General features: G+C 40.5%; 1 protein-coding gene across 4 annotated transcripts in view; it reads right to left on the bottom strand.

Moving 5' to 3' along the window:
* The window catches only part of tle2a (TLE family member 2, transcriptional corepressor a), a 168,429-nt gene that overhangs the window by 132,352 nt on the left and 11,324 nt on the right, over positions 1–24,753 (bottom strand). For 3 of the 4 annotated variants that reach the window (XM_061976257.2, XM_072914588.1, XM_072914589.1), the window contains exon 2: positions 20,133–20,177. The exons of the other annotated variant lie outside the window; for it this stretch is intronic. In XM_061976257.2, coding sequence (XP_061832241.1) covers positions 20,133–20,177 — 45 coding nt within the window. The remainder of the gene's footprint in view (positions 1–20,132; positions 20,178–24,753) is intronic. 4 annotated transcript variants of the gene reach the window in all.

The raw sequence follows: 24,753 nt of genomic DNA, 5'->3' as shown, positions 1-24,753 counted from the left end.
CCCGGTGAATGACACAGTGTGTGCCCGTCACATTTTTGTTTCTCTGCAGGCGCTGGCTCTGGCTCGACGACCTTTGAGGTGCGAGTTACAAATGTATATATTTGTGTAATTGTGATCCACACATTAGCCTGCTACCCATCTGCGCGAAAGTTTGTTCCGCTTAGCCCCGCCCCCATTAGTTACTGTTGCTATGTCTGTCAAACTTTCGCTCGTACCGAGAAATATAAAGCCTACAGTAAAAATAAGTACCGGTAATTTGCATTTATTTATATAGCGGATTTCACAGACAGAATCACAAAGTGATTTACAGTGTGTATAGAAAATGAAAGCATAGTAAAAAAATAATCTAAGAATATAATCATTTAAAAAAAAAATTTAAAGTGAAATTTCCTCCCGTTCCTCGCGCCCCACCTGTCATGTCTCTATTCCCCACCAGTGGGGCGCGCCCCACACTTTGAGAAACGCTGCTTTAGGGGCTCCGTAGGGATCATTAATGATAGACAACATTCCAAAAAAAAGTGCAGTTCCCCTTTAAAGGGAGTTTAGGTTTTTTAATCATAACCTGGTTGCGCACACACACACACACACACACACACACACACACACACACACACACACACACACACACACACACACACACACACACACACACACACACACACACACACACACACACACACACACACACACACACACACACACACACACACACACGCTAAAGTGGGCCATCTTTGACGAGGATGTGTGTGCCACGGATTCACGACTTTTCCGACACCAGACGAAGGCCAGCTTTGTTAGAATTTAATGTTCTTTTCCGTCTCTAACCACCAACAGACCGCGCCATTCAAGCCCTGTACCACCCCGGTGTAGCGTGCCGATACAGTGCTATTTATGTTGGAGTACAATACAACAATCCATATTGTGTGGAGATGTAGCGCTAACAAGCACTGCAACAATTACTCACAGCGCAGACTGGTTGTGTGGCCGTGCTCGCCGTTTTCATTGGACTCGCTTTTAAACCGCAGGCAACAAAACCACAATGACCTCACATCCTCCTAGGCCAAAAAATGCGCACTCAAACACGCACACACAACACGCCCACACACGCCACCTCAGACAGCGGATGCGAACAAGATGCAGCTTCTCCGCAAAAGTATTTACGAGCACATGTGCACTTTATTGCCTTCACATGAGCAACCTCCGCGCACACAAAAGGAACATCCGCTATTGTGCGTCCCGTGCTGACACACAATTGTGTAAAAGGGGGGTTTGTGCGCGTGTGATCGGCGCCACGTGACGTGTGCAGAAGTTGCGTTTGACTGTGCCACTTTCCCGTGCAGCACGCGGCCCATTAGTCGGGTCTGGAGTTACACTCCTGAAGCCTGAGTGAGGTTTCTATGGCAATACAAAAACCACAAAGTATTCAACGCAAAGAACAATAGGAGAATGAGGGCCTAGTGCAGGGGTCGGCAACCCGCGGCTCCGGAGCCGCATGCGGCTCTTTGATCACTCTGATGCGGCTCAGCAGCTTACTTGCTGAACCCCCCAATTTTCCCGTGAGACTTCCGATTTTCACCCTTACAGCTATAATATGGACGTGCCATGATGGTACAACATTTGGCACCCTCTACTAGAGATGCGCGGATAGGCAATTATTTCATCCGCAACCGCATCAGAAAGTCGTCAACCATCCGCCATCCACCCGATGTAACATTTGATCAGAACTGCACCCGCCCGTTGTTATATATCTAATATAGACGATGCAAGGCATTAGTGAGGTTATAAAGCTTTTGCCTGTTAAAGAAAGGAGACTGATCCAATGCAGCACAGACATTCGCGTGCCACGCTGTCACGACCCAGACGCACACCGGTGCGCAATCATATGGGAGCCGCGCTGAGCGCACCTCCAAGCGCGTCTCGCTGCCGGCGACGGCCGGGTATGGGCCCGACGCTCCAGCGCCATCCATTTTCAGGGCTAGTTGATTCGGCAGGTGGGTTGTTACACACTCCTTAGCGGGTTCCGACTTCCATGGCCACCGTCCTAGCTGCTGTCTATATCAACCAGGGTGAGCCCCACCCCTTTCGTGAGCGCACTGCGCGCGGAGTGACCCCTGTTACGCGCCCCCGGCAACAGGGGTGGCGGGCAGGTAAGCTGCGCGGGCGGAGTGCGCGGAGTGACCCCTGTTACGAGTCCCCGGCCACGGGGGTGGCGGGCAGGTAAGCTGCTTATCTGCTGCGCGTGACGCCGGCCGCGGCGAAGGCGGACGAGGCGGGGTGTCGGTGCGGTGGGCGCGGTGGTGACCCTGGACGTGCGTCGGGCCCTTCTCGCGGATCGCCTCAGCTACGGCTCCCGGTGGGGCCCTCTCGGGGGAAGGGGCCTCGGTCCCGGACCCCGGCGAGGCGTCCCTTCTCCGCTCCGTAAAAGTGTCCATCTCTTTTCTTTTCTTTTTCTTCTGTTGTGGCATATGCTGCAGGTGCCTGCTCGTTTTTCGTATGTGGGTAACAACATTTAACTATGTATATATATTTACCAATTGGTTTAACTGCCACCCGCCTGAATCTATTTAAAATCTAATTTGTTTTTATTTCAACCGCCCGACCCGACCCGCGGATAAAATCTAATTTTTTTTTATTTCATCCGCCCGATCCGCGGATAATCCGCGGACTCCGCGGTTGTGCCCGCAAACCGCGCATCTCTACCCTCTACAATCTGTATTAACAGCGTGCCAGCCCTACACTTGTTATACAATATACATCTTCTGCTTGCACACGTGACAGCAAGGCATACTTGGTCAACAGCCACACAGGTTACACTGACGGTGACCATATAAAACAACTTTAACACTCTTACTAATAATGCGCCACACTTTGAACCAAAACCAAACAAGAATTAAAGCTGCAAGCAGCATTGGTCGGGCCCGCATATTTGGCAGGTGCTAGTCCTAAGTGTCCCAATACTTTTGTCTACTTTTAGTCCGAATTGTCCCAATACTTTTGTTTAGTGTACCTACCTTGTCTGCATTGTGTGGGCACGCTGGTGCTTCCTGCTTTTAAGCAGCCTTCTTGAAAAAACAGCAACATCAGCGCAGCGGCTCTTTGAAGGGTCATAAAATCAAAACCGGAGCCGGTACTAAAACTCTTTCGATAACTTTTAATCAAAAGGGTTCAATCTCTCTCCTGTGTTAGTTTGAAGCCGAAACAACAAACACGCTCAGAGGAGATAATGTTTGAAGAAAGGTGACCGGTTTTTACAAAAATGTTGTGTTGAAGGGGGAATAGCAAGCTTCTTGTAGATTTTTGCTGGGGGTTGTCAATTTATGAAATGTAGGTCTAAGTGAGACCTACGGAGAGGATTTTGTTTGTCTCTCCGACCTTCCCAGTGGGAGTTACAGGCAGTTTTGTCATTTTTTTCTTCTGAGGAGCAGTTTTTTCTCCGTTTTATTCAAAAATTGCTCTAGAGCGCAATTTTTAAATTTGGGGTTAGGTTTTTTTATTAGATCACAATTTTTGCCAGTCCTGATGTGTGCGTTCAGTTTGGTGAGTTTTGAAGCGTGTTAAGGGGGTCAAATTACAGCTCAAAAAGGCAAAAGTGACTGTTTTTAGTACTTTTTTGTCTTGAAGGGGGAATAGCCAAGTTCCTGTTGATTTTTGCCCGAGGATATACAATTATGAAAACTAGGTCTAAGTCAAACCTACATAGAGGTTTTTGTTTCATGTCTCTCCGACCTTCCTAGTGGGAGTTACAGGCAGTCTAGTTTTTTTTTTCTAGGGGGCGCTAGAGCGCAATTTTGAGTTTTGGGGTTCGTTTTTTTTATTAAAAGACAATTTTCGCAGGTCCTGGTGTGTGGGTCAAATATGGTGAGTTTTGAAGCATGTTAAGTGGGTCAAATTAGTGCTCAAAGAGGCGGCGGAAGAAGAATAAAGAAAGAATAAAACCTTACAAATTCAATAGGTCCTTATGTCCCATTGCATAAGGACTCCCTGTGAGAGTCCTTATGCAATGGGCCATGCGGGCCCTAATGACAAACACATTTCGGGAGAACATCTGCACCTTAACACAACATAAACACAACAGAACAAACACCCAGAATCCCATGCAGCCCTGACTCTTCCGGGCTACATTATACACCCCTGCTACCAGCAAACCCCCCCCCCTGTGCGTCGGTTGAGGTGGGCGGGGTTTGGTAGCGGGGGTGTATAATGTATCCCGGAAGAGTTAGGGCTGCATGGGATTCTGGGTATTTGTCCTGTTGTGTTTATGTTGTGTTACGGTGGAGATGTTCTCCCGAAATGTGTTTGTCATTCTTGTTTGGTGTGGGTTCACAGTGTGGCGCATTATTAATAAGAGTGTTAAAGTTTTTTTTTTATACCGCCACCGTCAGTGTAACCTGTGTGGTTGTTGAGCAAGTATGCTTGCTGTCACCTACGTGAGCAAGCGGAAGCCCCATACAACATGTGGCTGATCAGGCACGCTGGTTATAGTGGGCGCTAAATGTTGTACCATCACGGCACGCATGACGCTGACAAGCGCTATTCATTTAAAACCCGCGCACCGCACCAGCTTAAAAATTCCATATAAAGGTGTGGGCATCGTGTCTGAGACCCCTGGTTTATACATAACACAAAGCAAAAATAAAAACTTTGTATACAGTGTTATTTCATTTAAAATTTCGAAAATTTGTGAAACTGGTCAAAATGGCTCTTTGACTGGTAAAGGTTGCCGACCCCTGGCCCAGTGTTATTTACTTCAAGTGTATCCAAGAGGAGACACAGCGGCACAAAGCTGTTTCGAGCTAAGCTATATATATATAACAAATAATTGACTTTCAGTGAATTCTAGCTATATATATATATATATATATATATATATATATATATATATATATATATATATATATATATATATATATATATATATATATATATATATATATATAAAAGAAATACTTGAATTTCAGTGTTCATTTATTTACACATATACACACACATACCACTCATCTACTCATTGTTGAGTTAAGGGTTGAATTGTCCATCCTTGTTCTATTCTCTGTCACTATCTTTCTAACAAGGGTCTTTATTTTATTTCTTTATATTCTAAAACTGCAAAGACAAATCTGATCGACTAATGAGCAGTATGTAACATTCCATCTCTCCAGTGTAAAATACACAGCCCAAGTTTGATTTTTTAACACTTTTGTGCACGTGTTTGTATATGCAAACGCTTATATAGCGTATTCTTCGGACTATAAGGCGCACTTAAAAATCCTTTTCATTTCGGCGATGGAATGGGGAAAATGCTCACCATTTCCACACAACTACGAGCGGTACCACTGGCTTACACGCCGTCGAATGGGCGCTACAAATTGTGAGTTCAAATATTTTATTTCTTTATTTTTTCACGTTTAGTATGTTTTTCGCAATTTCAATTTTGACAGTACCACATAAGATACATTTTAATCGCTGATGCAGGTTTATTGATTTTTAAATGAGCCAGAAAATAACCCATACTTGCCAACCTTGAGACCTCCAATTTCGGGAGGTGGGGGGTGGGTGCGGGGGGCGTGGTTGGGGGCGCGGGCGTGGTTGGGGGCGTGGTTAAGAGGGGAGGAGTATATTTACAGCTAGAATTCACCAAGTCAAGTATTTCATACATATATATATATATATATATATATATATATATATATATATATATATATATATATATATATATATATATATATATATATCCCCGCGACCCCGAAGGGAATAAGCGGTAGAAAATGGATGGATGGATGGATGGATGGATATATATATATATATATATATATATATATATATATATATATATATATATATATATATACATATAACAAATAATTGACTTGCAGTGAATTCTAGCTATATATATATATATATATATATATACAAAATAAATACTTGAATTTCAGTGTTCATTTATTTACACATATACACACACATAACACTCATCTACTCATTGTTGAGTTAAGGGTTGAATTGTCCATCCTTGTTCTATTCTCTGTCACTATCTTTCTAACCATACTGAACACCCTCTCTGATGATGCATTGCTGTGTGGCACGCACAAAAGTGCTTTCATCAAATGCACTAGATGGCAGTATTGTCCTGTTTAAGAGTGTCACAACATTGCTGTTTACGGCAGACGGACTGCTTTACTGTAGACGTTCTTTATATTGTTCCATACCTGCCCAATCACGTTATAACTGTAGAATGATGGAGGGCGAGTTCTTGGTTTCTTATGTGGGTTTATTGTTAGGCAGTTTCATTAACGTCCTCCCAGCGCCGCAACAACACACAACAACAGCAGTCACGTTTTTATATACCGTAAAGCAGTTGGTCTGCCGTAAACAGCAATGTTGTGATGGTCTGCCGTAAACAGCAATGTTGTGACACTCTTAAACAGGACAATACTGCCATCTAGTGCATTTGATGAAAGCACTTTTGTGCGTGTCACACATCAATGCATCATCAGAGTTCAGCATGGTTCGAAAAATAGTGACAGAGAATAGAACAAGGATGGACAATTCAACCCTTAACTCAACAATGAGTAGATGAGTGGTATGTGTGTGTATATGTGTAAATAAATGAACACTGAAATTCAAGTATTTATTTTATATATATATATATATATATATATATATATATATATATATATATATGTATATATATATATATATATATATATATATACATATAATAAAATAAATATATATATATATATATAGCTAGAATTCACTGAACGTCAAGTATTTGTTTTATATATATTTATATATATATTATATATATATATATATGAAATACTTGACTTGGTGAATTCTAGCTGTAAATATACTCCTCCCCTTTCAGCCACGCCCCCAACCACGCCCCCTCCCACCCCGACCACGCCCACCCCCTCCCCCCGAAATCGGAGGTCTCAAGGTTGGCAAGTATGAGTCCGAAAAATACGGTAGGTACGGTCTCATTTCATCCAGCCATCCATTTTCTACCGCTTATCCCTTTCGGGGTCGCGGGGGGTGCTGGAGCCTATCTCAACTGCAATCGGACGGAAGGCGGGGTATACCCTGGACAAGTCGCCACCTCATCACAGGGCCAACACAGATAAGACAACATTCCCACACTAGGGACCATTTAGTGTTGCCAATCAACCTATCCCAAAAGGTTAGCCAAGATGAAAATGAATAGTCAACTAAATGAACACTGCTTGAGCGGTGCTACAATGCCGTAGAAAAAAGGACATAATTACACTCCTTAAGCTCACCTAAGTCCCCGTCCAGCCCACTGACATCCGCCCACCACCTGGGGTGAAGGGACACTGAGCCCCAATGGGGGTTCTTAAGGGTCACGCACACTGCAGAGATGAAGTGTCCCTCGCCAAGACAAAAAGTCAAAGCTCTCCCCCATTTGGCTTCAAGATGGAGAAACATGCTGCTAATCTCTCAATGACTCTGGCACTTAAGAGGGGAGTGGCACCTGTTTCATTAGCGCCATACATCTCTTCTTCCTCGGACCCCCCACCGCCGCCGCTAACGACACACAGACCACTCCTTATTCAACTGTCCCTGCTGTCAGCCCACATTAGCACATCGCCACAGTGTGCATGTCAGCTGCTTTAATTGCCCCCAAACTAACATCCCCCCTCCGCTAGTTTGCTGATCCCACCGGGACGCACACCTCCACGGCACACCACAATTCCCTTCAGCCTCTTTTCCTTCATTTTCTCTCTCTCGGTCCTCCAACTGCTGGCCGAGCAAAAGGAGGCGAGCTGCTGATGGATGGGCTGGCTCACACGTGGGCAGCAGCCCTGATAAAGAGCTGAAATACAGGTAAAAGCCAGTAAATTAGAATATTTAGAAAAACTTGATTTATTTCAGTAATTGCATTCAAAAGGTGTAACTTGTACATTATATTTATTCATTGCACACAGACTGATGCATTCAAATGTTTATTTCATTTAATTTTGATGATTTGAAGTGGCAACAAATGAAAATCCCAAATTCCGTGTGTCACAAAATTAGAATATTACTTAAGGCTAATACAAAAAAGGGATTTTTAGAAATGTTGGCCAACTGAAAAGTATGAAAATGAAAAATATGAGCATGTACAATACTCAATACTTGGTTGGAGCTCCTTTTGCCTCAATTACTGCGTTAATGCGGCGTGGCATGGAGTCGATGAGTTTCTGGCACTGCTCAGGTGTTATGAGAGCCCAGGTTGCTCTGATAGTGGCCTTCAACTCTTCTGCGTTTTTGGGTCTGGCATTCTGCATCTTCCTTTTCACAATACCCCACAGATTTTCTATGGGGCTATGGTCAGGGGAGTTGGCGGGCCAATTTAGAACAGAAATACCATGGTCCATAAACCAGGCACGGGTAGATTTTGCGCTGTGTGCAGGCGCCAAGTCCTGTTGGAACTTGAAATCTCCATCTCCATAGAGCAGGTCAGCAGCAGGAAGCATGAAGTGCTCTAAAACTTGCTGGTAGACGGCTGCGTTGACCCTGGATCTCAGGAAACAGAGTGGACCGACACCAGCAGATGACATGGCACCCCAAAACCATCACCCAACCATGCAAATTTTGCATTTCCTTTGGAAATCGAGGTCCCAGAGTCTGGAGGAAGACAGGAGAGGCACAGGATCCACGTTGCCTGAAGTCTAGTGTAAAGTTTCCACCATCAGTGATGGTTTGGGGTGCCATGTCATCTGCTGGTGTCGGTCCACTCTGTTTCCTGAGATCCAGGGTCAACGCAGCCGTCTACCAGCAAGTTTTAGAGCACTTCATGCTTCCTGCTGCTGACCTGCTCTATGGAGATGGAGATTTCAAGTTCCAACAGGACTTGGCGCCTGCACACAGCGCAAAATCTACCCGTGCCTGGTTTACGGACCATGGCATTTCTGTTCTAAATTGGCCCGCCAACTCCCCTGACCTTAGCCCCATAGAAAATCTGTGGGGTATTGTGAAAAGGAAGATGCAGAATGCCAGACCCAAAAACGCAGAGTTGAAGGCCACTATCAGAGCAACCTGGGCTCTCATAACACCTGAGCAGTGCCAGAAACTCATCGACTCCATGCCACGCCGCATTAACGCAGTAATTGAGGCAAAAGGAGCTCCAACCAAGTATTGAGTATTGTACATGCTCATATTTTTCATTTTCATACTTTTCAGTTGGCCAACATTTCTAAAAATCCCTTTTTTGTATTAGCCTTAAGTAATATTCTAATTTTGTGACACACGGAATTTGGGATTTTCATTTGTTGCCACTTCAAATCATCAAAATTAAATGAAATAAACATTTGAATGCATCAGTCTGTGTGCAATGAATAAATATAATGTACAAGTTACACCTTTTGAATGCAATTACTGAAATAAATCAAGTTTTTCTAAATATTCTAATTTACTGGCTTTTACCTGTAAACTGGGCCTGGGGCGGCCGTGCCCAGTTTGCTGCAACTAACCCACTAACTACACCGGTACAAGATGGAGGGGGGAGAACTGGCGTGAGGACAAAAGAAGAAGCAAATACTGCAAGAAGCATAGACAGTAGGTCGCAGTGGTTACACTCCAAGACCCCCATCATAAAGCCCTAAAATGGCTATTTTTGATACTTTTACATTTTTTAGGGCGGAAAACTAGCACGATAATAGTGTTTTATATTATTTCCTAATAATACACTGCAAAACGTCAGTGTTCAAAAACAAGAAAAAAATTACAAAAATGAGGGGTATTTTACTTGAATTAAGCAAAATGATCTGACAATAGAACAAGAACATTTGGCTTGTCAAGACTTTCCAAAACAAGTAAAACTAGTCCTAAGTGTCCCAATACTTTTGTCAAGTTGTAGTCCTGAGTGTCCCAATACTTTTGGCCAGTGTAGGTGTCCCAATACTTTTGTCCAGTGGTAGGGACGGCGTGGCGCAGTGAAAAAGTGGCCGTGCGCGACCCGAGGGTCCCTGGTTCAATCCCCACCTAGTACCAACCTCGTCATGTCCGTTGTGTCCTGAGCAAGACACTTCACCCTTGCTCCTGATGGGTGCTGGTTAGCGCCTTGCATGGCAGCTCCCTCCATCAGTGTGTGAATGTGTGTGTGAATGGGTAAATGTGGAAGTAGTGTCAAAGCGCTTTGAGTACCTTGAAGGTAGAAAAGCGCTATACAAGTACAACCCATTTATCATTTATTTAGTCCTAAGTGTCCCAATACTTTTGTCCAGTTGTAGTCCTAAGTGTCCCAATACTTTTGTCCAGTGTAAGTGTCCCAATACTTTTGGCCAGTGTAAGTGTCCCAATACTTTTGTCAAGTTGTAGTCCTAAGTGTCCCAATACTTTTGGCCAGTGTAAGTGTCCCAATACTTTTGTCCAGTGGTAGTCCTAAGTGTCCCAATACTTTTGTCCAGTTGTAGTCCTAAGTGTCCCAATACTTTTGTCCAGTGTAAGCGTCCCAATACTTTTGTCCAGTTCTAGTCCTAAGTGTCCCAATACTTTTGTCAAGTTGTAGTCCTAAGTGTCCCAATACTTTTGGCCAGTGTAAGTGTCCCAATACTTTTGTCCAGTGGTAGTCCTAAGTGTCCCAATACTTTTGTCCAGTTGTAGTCCTAAGTCTCCCAATACTTTTGTCCAGTGTAAGCGTCCCAATACTTTTGTCCAGTGGTAGTCCTAAGTGTCCCAATACTTTTGTCCAGTTGTAGTCCTAAGTGTCCCAATACTTTTGTCAAGTTGTAGTCCTAAGTGTCCCAATACTTTTGGCCAATGTAAGTGTCCAAATACTTTTGTCAAGTGGTAGTCCTAAGTGTCCCAATACTTTTGGCCAGTGTAGGTGTCCCAATACTTTTGGCCAGTGTAAGTGTCCCAATACTTTTGTCAAGTGGTAGTCCTAAGTGTCCCAATACTTTTGTCTACGTTTAGTCCGAAGTGTCCCAATACTTTTGTCCAGTGTAAGCGTCCCAATACTTTTGGCCAGTGTAAGTGTCCCAATACTTTTGTCAAGTGGTAGTCCTAAGTGTCCCAATACTTTTGTCTACGTTTAGTCCGAAGTGTCCCAATACTTTTGTCCAGTTCTAGTCCTAAGTGTCCCAATACTTTTGTCCAGTTGTAGTCCTAAGTGTCCCAATACTTTTGGCCAGTGTAGGTGTCCCAATACTTTTGTCCAGTGGTAGTCCTAAGTGTCCCAATACTTTTGGCCAGTGTAAGTGTCCCAATACTTTTGTCCAGTGGTCGTCCTAAGTGTCCCAATACTTTTGTCCAGTTGTAGTCCTAAGTGTCCCAATACTTTTGTCCAGTGTAAGCGTCCCAATACTTTTGTCCAGTGGTAGTCCTAAGTGTCCCAATACTTTTGTCCAGTTGTAGTCCTAAGTGTCCCAATACTTTTGGCCAGTGTAAGTGTCCCAATACTTTTGTCCAGTGGTAGTCCTAAGTGTCCCAATACTTTTGTCCAGTTGTAGTCCTAAGTGTCCCAATACTTTTGTCCAGTGTAAGCGTCCCAATACTTTTGGCCAGTGTAAGTGTCCCAATACTTTTGTCAAGTGGTAGTCCTAAGTGTCCCAATACTTTTGTCCAGTTATAGTCCTAAGTGTCCCAATACTTTTGGCCAGTGTAGGTGTCCCAATACTTTTGTCCAGTGGTAGTCCTAAGTGTCCCAATACTTTTGTCCAGTTGTAGTCCTATGTGTCCCAATACTTTTGTCAAGTTGTAGTCCTAAGTGTCCCAATACTTTTGGCCAGTGTAAGTGTCACAATACTTTTGTCCAGTGGTAGTCCTAAGTGTCCCAATACTTTTGTCCAGTTGTAGTCCTAAGTGTCCCAATACTTTTGTCCAGTGTAAGCGTCCCAATACTTTTGGCCAGTGTAAGTGTCCCAATACTTTTGTCAAGTGGTAGTCCTAAGTGTCCCAATACTTTTGTCCAGTGTAAGCGTCCCAATACTTTTGGCCAGTGTAAGTGTCCCAATACTTTTGTCAAGTGGTAGTCCTAAGTGTCCCAATACTTTTGTCTAAGTTTAGTCCGAAGTGTCCCAATACTTCTGTCCAGTTCTAGTCCTAAGTGTCCCAATACTTTTGTCCAGTTGTAGTCCTAAGTGTCCCAATACTTTTGTCCAGTTCTAGTCCTAAGTGTCCCAATACTTTTGTCCAGTTGTAGTCCTAAGTGTCCCAATACTTTTGGCCAGTGTAGGTGTCCCAATACTTTTGTCCAGTGGTAACCTCAATGAACCCAAAAATACCTTAAAATAAGTATATTCTCACTAATAACAACTGTACTACTATACGAGTAAGTATTTTCTATTTTTTCATTGACAATAAAACAGCAAAGTCATTTTAGCTGTCATCTGTTTTGATTATGAGACACAATTGTGTCAAAGTCATGATTTTTTTATTTATTTCATGCTTGAAATAAGAAATGATGACTTTAAAAAAGTAGTTTTATACTTGTGAGTGTTGATGACACAGCTTTGCAACACTTGATATTCTAGTTTCAAGCATGTTTTACTCAATATAGCTCATCAAATCTCAGCAACAAGCTGTAATATCTTACTGAGATCATTTAGGACCAAAACACTTACAACAAGTAAAACACTAACATAAAATCTGCTTAGTGAGAAGAATTAATATCTTATCAGACAGAAAATAAGCAAATATCACCCTTATTTGACATATTTCATCTTACTTAGATTTCACTTTTTGCAGTGTAGGGGGCAGATATTGTAAGATTTTAACTTATTTCTGCTCTTTTCCATTCATAAATGAATGTTATGTTGTAGGGATGTCCCGATCCGATATTTGGATCGGATCGGCTGCCGATATTTGCCAAAAATTGCGTATCGGCAAGGCATGGGAAAATGCCGATCCAGATCCAGTTTAAAAAAAAAACTTCGGTCCGTGTTTTCCAACGCACCGATTTAAATAATACATTCCACTTTTCTGCTGCTCCGTAATTTCCGTTCCGCATTTTCCAGCACACCTTCAACACATCCACAATTCTCACGCAGTTGCTTTTAGCTGCTGGCATTACACGACAGGCTCTTCTCACTCTTTCCTGTGTCTCCCTCTCACAGACAGCGAGCGCACCTTCTTACACACGTCACATACTGTCACGTCATACGTCACATACGTATACGTCCTCTCCCAGCAGAGAGCGAGGTAGCGGCATGGCTAACGTTAGCTGTGATGCTAGCGCAGCCGCTAAGGTGCGCGCCTGCTCAAGCGTCCTCTGCGCACGGCAAATTTATGCCACGCACAAAATCCAAAAAAAAAAAATAAGCGCAACAATTTTCGACACACGGACACGACAGAGACAACAGTTTTCGTCATCATTGTTCAAATATTGTAACGTCTGTCGAGACGCTTATCTCCATTCGGTGCCACACGTCCACACCATCAAAATGCCGAGGCAAAACTTTCCACATCAACAACGTATGAAAAAATTTGTGATTTTTTTAGTTGTGATTTCCTTCTCTGCATGAAAGTTTAAAAGTAGCATATATTAATGCAGTATGAAGAAGAATGTTTTAATGTAGACATGCAAGCCTTGAAAGAACATTTTGAAAATCAAGACTACATTTCCTGCAAATGGGTGCATTTCTACCCTATATTTTAACTTTAGATTTATTCTCATATCAAACTCTTTTGGCTGTCTTTTTGACACTTACCCGCCACACCCTGGATTATAAATAATGTAAATAATTCAATGTGATTATCTTGTGTGATGACTGTATTATGATGATAGTATATATCTGATAGTACCGTATTTTCCGCACTATAAGGCGCACCTAAAAACCACAAATTTTCTCAAAAGCTGACAGTGCGCCTTATAACCCGGTGCGCTTTATATATGGATTAATATTAAGATTCATTTTCATAAAGTTTCGGTCTCGCAACTACGGTAAACAGCCGCCATCTTTTTTCCCCGTAGAAGAGGAAGTGCTTCTTCTTCTACGCAAGCAACCGCCAAGGTAAGCACCCGCCCCCATAGAACAGGAAGCGCTTCTTCTTCTACTGTAAGCAACCACCCGCCCGCGTAGAAGAAGAAGAAGCGCGCGGATATTACGTTTCATTTCCTTTGTGTGTTTACATCTGTAAAGACCACAAAATGGCTCCTACTAAGCGACAGGGATCCGGTTCATGAAAAGACGCAATCTCTCCATCCGCACACGGATTACTATTTCACAGCAACTGCCTAAAGACTTTCAAGAAAAGCTGGCTACTTTCTGTGCATATTGTAAAAACAAGATAGCTGAAAAAAAGATCCGGCCAGAGAACATTATCAACATGGACGAGGTTCCACTGACTTTTGATATTCCTGTGAACCGCACTGTGGATACAACGGGAGCACGTACGGTGAATATTCGCACCACAGGGAATGAGAAGTCATCCTTCACTGTGGTTCTAGCTTGCCATGCTAATGGCCAGAAACTTCCACCCATGGTGATATTCAAAAGGAAGACCTTGCCAAAAGAGACCTTTCCAGCCGGCGTCATCATAAAAGCTAACTCGAAAGGATGGATGGATGAAGAAAAGATGAGCGAGTGGTTAAGGTAAGTTTACGCGAAGAGGCCGGGTGGCTTTTTTCACGCAGCTCCGTCCATGTTGATATACGACTCCATGCGCGCCCACATCACGCTGGTTTTTAATATATTATTAAAGTTTGACTGACCTATCTGACTGTTTTTTTGACATTCCTTTAGCGCAGTTAGATGCGGCTTATAACACGGGGCGGCTTATAGGTGGACAAAGTTTTGAAATATGCCGTTCACTGAAGGCGCGGCTTATAACCCAGGGCGCCTTATGGTGCGGAAAATACGGTATATATCTGTATCATGAATCAATTTAAGTGGACCCCGACTTAAACAAGTGTAAAAACTTATTGGGGTGTTACCATTTAGTGGTCAATTGTACGGAATATGTACTTCACTGTGCAACCTACTAATAAAAGTCTCAATCAATCAATCAAAACACATAGAATCATCATACTGCTGTGATTATATGCATCAAGTGTTCATTCAAGGCTAAGGCAAAATATGGAGATATATATCGTGTATCGCAATATGGCCTTAAAATATCGCAATATTAAAAAAAGGCCATATCGCCCAGCCCTAGTTCAATGATGCCATTTCTGTTTGTCATGTATAATTGTGTCTATTTTGTGTTTATCCTTGAATAAACAGGTCAGTTTCTTGTTACCAACCATTGTGTATTATTCAAACTCCCCTAATTCAGCTGGCTAGTTGTTATCAAGAGTACTAAAACCCTTTTCAACATGATTCTGACAACTAAGTAGGCTAAATAACTTTAATACATGCTCGGATAGGCCAGTATCGGTCAGTTTCGGTATCGGATCGGAAATGCAAAAACAATATCGGTATCGGATCGGAAGTGCAAAAACCTGGATCGGGACATCCCTAGTATGTTGATTGCTTTATTCATTATTTTTCTTCCTTTGCTTGATTTTTATGAATTAAATAAATGAACTGAAGCGATATCGATAATTAGTGATATTTGTATGACTTATCGAAAATACAATGTAAACATTTTCAAGATAATCTTACTCATCTCACCATATGAAATGTAACTTACTTCACCGAGTATTATTTATTTATTTTTATTGTGATTACTTATGGAGTACAACAAAAGTTTCAGCAACTGTTATGTAAAAGAAAAGGGGGAAGGATTAAATAAGCTCTGCTTCTTCCTACTCCTTTTCAAACATGTTGAAAAGAGAAACTGGAAATTCTGATGTATCAAGTTGTATGCTTGCATGTTCGAAATAAACTCAAACTCAACATTTTTATTAGGGCCCGCATGGCCCATTGTAAAAGGAATCCCAACGGGAGTCCTTTTGCAATGGGACATAAGGACCTATTGTTTTTCTAAGGTTTTATTATTATTTCGCCGCCTCTTTGAGCACTAATTTGACCCACTTAACATGCTTCAAAACTCACCATATTTGACCCACACATCAGGACCTGCGAAATTTGTCTTTTAATAAAAAAAACGAACCCCAAAACTCAAAATTGCGCTCTAGCGCCCCCTAGAAAGAAAACTGCTTATAACTCCCAGTACGAATGTTGTAGAGACATGAAACAAAAACCTCTATGTAGGGCTCACTTAGCCCTACTTTTCATTAATTAATTTGCTCGGGCAAAAATCAACAGGAAGTTGGCAATTCCCCCTTCAAGACAAGAATTTACTAAAAACAGTCACTTTGAGCTGTAATTTGACCCCCTTAACATGCTTCAAAACTCACCGAACTGAACACACACATCAGGACTGGCAAAAATTGCGATCTAATAAAAAAACCTAACCCCAAATCTCAAAATTGCGCTCTAGCGCAATTTTTGAATAAAACGCAGAAAAAACTGCTCCTCGGAAGAAAAAAATGACAAAACTGCCTGTAACTCCCACTGGGAAGGTTGGAGAGACATGAAACAAAAACCTCTATGTAGGTCTCACTTAGATCTACATTTCATAGATTGACAAAAATACGTTCCCATCCTCACCTATGGTCATGAGCTTTGGGTTATGACCGAAAGGACAAGATCACGGGTACAAGCGGCCGAAATGAGTTTCCTCCGCCGGGTGGCGGGGCTCTCCCTTAGAGATAGGGTGAGAAGCTCTGTCATCCGGGAGGAGCTCAAAGTAAAGCCGCTGCTCCTCCACATGGAGAGGAGCCAGATGAGGTGGTTCGGGCATCTGGTCAGGATGCCACCCGAACGCCTCCCTAGGGAGGTGTTTAGGGCACGTCCGACCGGTAGGAGGCCGCGGGGAAGACCCAGGACACGTTGGGAAGACTATGTCTCCCGGCTGGCCTGGGAACGCCTCGGGGTCCCACAGGAAGAGCTGGACGAAGTGGCTGGGGAGAGGGAAGTCTGGGCTTCCCTGCTTAAGCTGCTGCCCCCGCGACCCAAACTCGGATAAGCGGAAGAAGATGGATGGATGGATGGACATTGTGAACATGTGCACATAAATAATCCTCTGAGCAAAACTCTTCAAGTTAGTTGACAATTCTTAGGAAAAAAATGGTGCAGTTTCAAAAACACTATGAAGAACTCAATGAACTTAGACGTTGTCTCAAGTGTATTTACAAAGCTATCAAAGTTGAAGCACTTCCTGTTTAGCAATCTCATGGTGGCAGTTCACCATTAAAGATATGGTTTGGAAAAGCAACTTAAACCGCCGCATTGGTAACATCCGCAACTGCCACAACACAATTTATCATTAGGGATGTCCGATAATGGCTTTTTGCCGATATCCGATATTCCGATATTGTCCAAATCTTAATTACCGATACCGATATCAACCGATATCGATATATACAGTCGTGGAATCAACACATGATTATGCCTAATTTGGACAACCAGGTATGGTGAAGATAAAGTCCTTTTTAAAAAAATTAATAAAATAAAATAAGATAAATAAATTAAAAACATTTTCTTGAATAAAAAATAAAGCAAAACAATATAAAAACAGTTACCGGTACATAGAAATTAGTAATGAATGAAAATGAGTCAAATTAAGTGTTAAAGGTTAGTACTATTAGTGGAGCAGCAGCACGCACAATCATGTGTGCTTACGGACTGTATCCCTTGCAGACTGTATTGATATATATTGATATATAATGTAGGAACCACAATATTAATAACAGAAAGAAACAACCCTTTTGTGTGAATGAGTGTGAATGGGGGAGGGAGGTTTTTTGGGTTGGTGCACTAATTGTAAGTGTATCTTGTGTTATTTATGTTGATTTAATAAAAAATAAATAAATAAATAAATTAAATAAAACGATACCAATAATAAAAAAAAAACGATACCGATAATTTCCGATATTAAATTTTAAAGCATTTATCGGCCGATAATAGGTCGATATTATCGGACATCTCTATTTATCATCACTCAATTATCACAATTATAATATAAACAAAACAATTGTCAAAATGACACCATAGCTGAAATCAAGGTAGCATAACTACAAACGTAACCAATGTGAACGTGGTAGATTTAAGCATAAAATAAAACAAATGTCGAAACACATTTTTACAATGGAGTTCAGGGTGCGCATCCCACCGTCAACCAATTGCGAGCGCTGCATGGAACTCCAACTACAAAGATGACGATCATGTTGACTTAAGTCTTTGCATCTTACTGTTTAGTTATTTTATTCATTGAGTAGATAATGGAAAAAAAGTTATCGTGCGTCGATACTGCATCAGTCTGCCGCCATCTGCTGCCAGCAACAACAGGAGCAGCTGACTGCTTGCACATGCGCTAATTGGAGTAGCGGCAGCCAACCCAGAGGGCGCCAAAGTCAGCTGACACGTCAACTTTAAAACAGTATCATGTGTGACGTGGGTTACACCCAGAGGTGGGTAGTAACGCGCTACATTTACTCCGTTACATCTACTTGAGTAACTTTTGGGATAAATTGTACTTCTAAGAGTAGTTTTAATGCAACATACTTTTACTTTTACTTGAGTATATTTATAGAGAAGAAACGCTACTTTTACTCCGCTACTTTTATCTACATTCAGCTCGCTACTCGCTACTAATTTTGATCGATCTGTTAATGCACGCTTTGTTTGTTTTGGTCTGTCAGACAGACCTTCATAGTGCCTGCGTTTCAACAAATACAGTCACTGGTGACGTTCACTCCGTTCCACCAATCAGATGCAGTCACTGGTGACGTTGGACCAATCAAACAGAGCCAGGCGGTCACATGACCTGACTTAAACAAGTTGAAAAACTTATTGGGGTGTTACCATTTAGTGGTCAATCGTACGGAATATGTACTGTACTGTGCAATCTACTAATAAAAGTTTCAATCAATCAATCAAAAGTGTGAAGGAAAAAAGACCCTTTTTTATTTCAACCGTACTTCCCGTCAAAAGCCTAAAGACTGACTGCACAGTTCCTGTCTTCACAATAAAAGTGCCGCTACATCGCGCCTGCGCTTTCAAAATAAGAGTCTCCGAAAGCCTGCGCAAACAAGCTAGCAAGCTACGGAGTTTGCCGCCAATGTATTTCTTGTAAAGTGTATAAAATCGAATATGGAAGCTGGACATATAAGATGCCAAAAACCAACCACTTTCATGTGGTATTAGACAGAAAGGAGGAACTTTTTTCTCCTCCATTTGAAAACGTGGACGTTTGTCATCACTACTGTCTGATTCCAATCAATGCAAGTCATCAGAATCAGGTAATACACCAACTTATATTCTTGTCTTCATGAAAGAAAGGAATCTATATGTTAAACATGCATGTATATTCATTAAAACACATTTAACATGTAAACAAAAACGGCAAAAAAAATAAATATAAATTATATACTGTATATATCAATGTATGTATATATATATATATATATATATATATATATATATATATATATATATATATATATATATGTGTATATATATATATATATATGTATATATGTGTGTGTGTGTATGTATATATATATATATATATATATATATATATATATATATATATATATATATATATATATATGATATGTGTGTGTATGTTACTCATCAGTTACTCAGTACTTGAGTAGTTTTTTTACAACATACTTTTTACTTTTACTCAAGTAAATATTTGGGTGACTACTCCTTACTTTTACTTGAGTAATAAATCTCTAAAGTAACAGTACTCTTACTTGAGTACAATTTCTGGCTACTCTACCCACCTCTGGTTACACCTGAATTGCTACTGCGACATCCAGTGGACACATTTAGAACCGCAGTTTCTTTTATTTAAAGAATGCAGCTTATTTTTTATACTTAAACTCATCATGCGGGCCGGATTAAACCTGTTTGTGGGCCTAATACGACCCGCGGGCCTTACATTTGACACCCCTGTTCTAGATCAACATCTGATCCATCCGTTATTTGCTCTTTTATTCCACTTTATTTTATTTTATTTAATAGTATTTCTAGAATGTGTTGGAAAATGAGATGCTGGCTGCACACTTTGGACAACCCTGCTCTAATTTCTGCACCACAAGATTATATTGATCAGAAAGCTGCCTGATCGTCAAAGACAGAAATGATCAGTTCCATTGTTAGCGAGTGTGACAGCAGCTGTTAGACGATGCCAAGGACAAATGCTGTAAGGAAACAGAATAAATGAGCACTCACAGTTGTGGCCATTAGCAAACCCCTCCCCCAAACGAGGGCATTGTCCTGAAGAAAATGGAGGAAAAAGGGAAGCCGGGGATATTAGGAGAACATGCAGATAATCATTTGGAAAGATTATTATGGTGGGGACAACACAGCAAGGAAAAAAGGTGATCCTGCCAAAGCAAACATGTACAGAATATTTCCCACAATGCTTTTTAATTCCAAAATCAACTCAACATGCAATCTAAATCAAGTGTTGTTACTTCTTATCAGCTCCTCTTTTAAAGCCGAGCTGACATTTAAATGATGCAACAGCAAAACAAATGAGAAAAATCTATCATCTCGGTTGCTCGACTTCTGCAAGACAAACTTTGTTTTTTTTCAAGACGACCACTGACCCGATTCTAGCTAGGAGAGCACATGAAAGAGAATAGCTTTGTAAATATATATATATTTTTTTTTTTCTTTAAAGCCTTCCAACTATTCACTGTGGGAGCTGTGAGTGTGTTTAGTCTTCGCTCATCCAATAGACTCACATAGCTTATGCTGGTGTTGCTACCATTTGAGGACGCTCCCTAATGTTACGTTGTTGTATGCGACTTATGGCATCTAGAGTTACAGCATACCTGCCAACTTTTGAAATCAGAAAAACCTAGTAGCCAGGGTCCAGCCCGGTAGGTCCAGGACAAAGTCCTGGTGGGGGGTTCAGGCTTCGCCCCCCCCGACGCAAAATGATTATTAGCATTCAGACAGGTTAAAATGTTGCTAAAACCATCACTTTTCTATCAGTCACAGTGACTTTTCTAAACAAAAATATTACAGCAAAAATCATATGGGTTGATTGACATGTTTATTCTGTAAGCTAACTTCAATAGTTTGAAATTATTTTGACAGTTAATGCCAGTTATCCTGTCAACCTTTCACAAGACTTCAATTTGTTCATTGAAAGTATAAACACTTTTTACAGTAAACAAATGGTAAAACAGTACTAAACAATTCCATTAAAAAAAAAATTGGTGTCATTATTAACTTTCTGTCCAAGCTTGTATAATCTACTGCCTTGTTCAATTGTAAAAAATATTCTGTGCCTAAAATTCACATTTCTATCACAATTATCATACTGTAAACATGGTAAGCTAACTTCATTAAAATTAATAGTCCTGTCAATAGCATGGAATTACAATTCAAATGTAGTTTTTTGTAAGCCTTTCAATAAATTCAAAATATGAAAAATGAATGAAAATTAATTGAAGCCATCAGACACTTGAAAAGTGGCACATCACATCTCTAATGTAATCATTTGAACTTTTCAACAGAAATAGCACTGCAAAAATATTAAGGACATACTTCTGTATTTTGGTAGTTATGCTGTCAACATTTAACAAGATTTCTTCAACTTGGACTTGAAAGCATAAATAGTATAAACACTTTTAACAGTATAACAGTACTAAACAATTCCAATAGATAACATTGGTGTCATTACCTTTTTGTGGCTAAAATCCGAAAAACGTTGAAAGTTTTCCACTTGTATCGCTAGCAACGGCATTAGACTTGTGTTTTTTTGTCCCAACGTGGTCTTTTACATGGCTAATTCCTCCGTGTCCGATCGAAAAATCTTGTCTGCACAAGGTGCAATTCGCGTAGTTTTCACCCTTTTTGGAACGGATAATTATTCCCGGATAGGCTTTTGAATATTCTTCACGGAATGACTGCAGTTTTCTTTTCGGTTTAAGACTCGTTTGCGATTTTTCTCCGGCTGATTCCATGATCGTTCGCTCGTTTGGAAACAATGGCAACTGGTGCCTCGTGCTTGGCAGCGGTGCTATAAATAGCCTTGCGCATGGCATTCGGAATGGCTCGATAGGAAGTTACGGGAAGCAGTGTCGATTGGCATTGTTGTTACGCGATTTCGTGAATAAAACTTTAAAAAAAAAAAAAAAATTTAATTAATGAAAAAACATTTTTTATCACTGCAACCGTAACCCGGAATAGGTTGATGAAAACCGTACTAATTACGGGAAAACCGGAGTAGTTGGCAGGTATGTTACAGTGTACATGTCAAAAGTGGATAAAGCACCCCACAAAACATGTTGGGGGTAAACACATCTCATTAGCGTCAAAGCTACAGATACACATATTGATGTGTTCCCAGTAGGGCTTACTAAAAGCATGTTTTAACCAGAGGTGGGTAGTAGCGCGCTACATTTACTCCGTTACATCTACTTGAGTAACTTTTTGGATAAATTGTACTTCTAAGAGTAGTTTTAATGCAACATACTTTTACTTTTACTTGAGTATATTCATAGAGAAGAAACGCTACTTTTACTCCGCTACTTTTATCTACAGTCAGCTCGCTACTCGCTACTAATTTTTATTGATCTGTTAATGCACGCTTTGTTTGTTTTGGTCTGTCGGACAGACCTTTATAGTGCCTGCATTTCAACAAATACAGTCACTGGTGACGTTCACTCCGTTCCACCAATCAGATGCAGTCACTGGTGACGTTGAACCAATCAAACAGAGCCAGGCGGTCACATGGCCTGACTTAAACAAGTTGAAAAACTTATTGGGGTGTTACCATTTAGTGGTCAATTGTACGAAATACGTACTGTACTGTGCAATCTACTAATAAAAGTTTCAATCAATCAATCAAAAGTGTGAAGGAAAAAAGATAATTTTTTATTTCAACCGTACATCCCGTCAAAAGCCTAAAGACTGACTGCACAGTTCCTGTCTTCACAATAAAAGTGCCGCTCCATCGCACCTGCGCTTTCAAAACAAGAGTCTCCGAAAGCCAGCGCAAACAAGCTAGCAAGCTACGGAGTTGGCCGCCAATGTATTTCTTGTAAAGTGTATAAAAAACGAATATGGAAGCTGGACAAATAAGATGCCAAAAACCAACCACTTTCATGTGGTATTAGACAGAAAGGAAGACTTTTTTTTCTCCTCCATTTGAAAATGTGGACGTTATCATCACTACTGTCTGATTACAATCAATGCAAGTCATCAGAATCAGGTAATACACCAACTTATATTCTTGTCTTCATGAAAGAAAGGAATCTATATGTTAAACATGCATGTATATTCATTAAAACACCTTTAACATGTAAACAAAAACGGCAAAATAAATACATATAAATTATATACTGTATATATCAATGTATGTATATATTAAGGCTGCAGCTAACGATTATTTTTCTATCGATTAATCTATAGATTATTTTTTCGATTAATCGGTTAATCTATAGATTATTTTTTCGATTAATCTATAGATTATTTTTCCTTTTACCGATTATTTTTTTATTTAAAATGAAGATGAAAAAATAAATGTAGGCCAGTTTTTTCAAAAGGCATGACTTTTTTTTACAAAAAAAAAAGTATGGCCACTCAGTCAACATTGACAACAACATGACAAAATATTCTGTAACAATGTAAACATTTAAAACTTTCAACATTTAACAAAATTAAAAGTAGCTTATTTGCTTTTTAATGTGCAAATATAAAAGTAAACATCCAGTGCAAATCTTAATATTCTGCAATAGTATAAGCATTTCTAAAGTAAAAGTATTGCTTATTTTGCTTTAAAATGTGCAAAAATAAAGATAAACATTCAATACAAAAAAGTGCAAAACGAAATATTCTGTAACAGTGTAAACATTTCAACAAAAGCAAAAGTATTGCTTATTTTGCTTAATAACACAACAATGATAGTATGATTAAAGTGAAAGTTAATTGTTCGTTTGTACATAGTATATGTAACTGTTAATATTGTAAAAGGTATTTGCACAACTAATCAACGTTAGCGTTAAAGAGGAGCGCGTCTTTGTAAACACTGAACAGGCACGCCAAACGCGCCTCTCAGAGCGAAACAGTGTTTTAGTTTATGAATTTACAACGCAGATACAAATGACACATTCATGATTTTGTGTAATGATGACAACGTATACTCACGCGGACGATTGACTAGTTGATGGTGATGGCAAGAACGCTGTCGGGGGTTTTCTTTTCAAATGTTCGTTCATAGCCGTTGTGCTGCTATGATAGGCCATTTCCGCTCGACACAGTGTGCATACAACAACTGTCAAGTGTTTGGCTTTTTTCGCTGTGCTTATCCCACACTTGAAGGGATGTACCAATGCTGAATGTGGCTTCTGGATTTCACTCAAAAGACCAGACCGTAGTTACTTTTTCCTTTTATTTTCCAACAGTTTTTACAACGAAGAAACAGCTTCTTTTTTCTTCTTTAGTCTTTTTAGCAGTCTTTAGCAGTGTTAGTAGACTTTAGTTTCTTTAGCTGTCATTAGCTGTCTTTAGTAGCCTTTAGTAGCCTTTAGCTTCTTTAGTAGGTGAAAAACCTTTAAGGACAAAACACCACAAGATTAACATGCTGTAAAAAATCAATCAATTATCAATCCCATAATTTACAACTATTAATTAGGCTATCAAACTCTTAACCATTAAACAAGTGCAAGAAAATGGACACATCTTTTCCCTTTAAGTTAAAACAGATTTTAAATAAATTGTCTCAACATAAATGCACCAAGATACCCCCCCCCAATCTCACCAACGCAACAGGTGCGCCACACCCACGAAGAGAAATATTAAATCTTACATACTTTTGGCACAACTCTGGGTTATC

The sequence above is a fragment of the Nerophis lumbriciformis genome, linkage group LG14 (assembly GCF_033978685.3).
Source record: "Nerophis lumbriciformis linkage group LG14, RoL_Nlum_v2.1, whole genome shotgun sequence".
NCBI classification, from domain to species: Eukaryota; Metazoa; Chordata; class Actinopteri; order Syngnathiformes; family Syngnathidae; genus Nerophis; species Nerophis lumbriciformis.
Note: the sequence above shows the minus strand (reverse complement) of the source record. Positions and strands in the feature narration are given on the sequence as shown.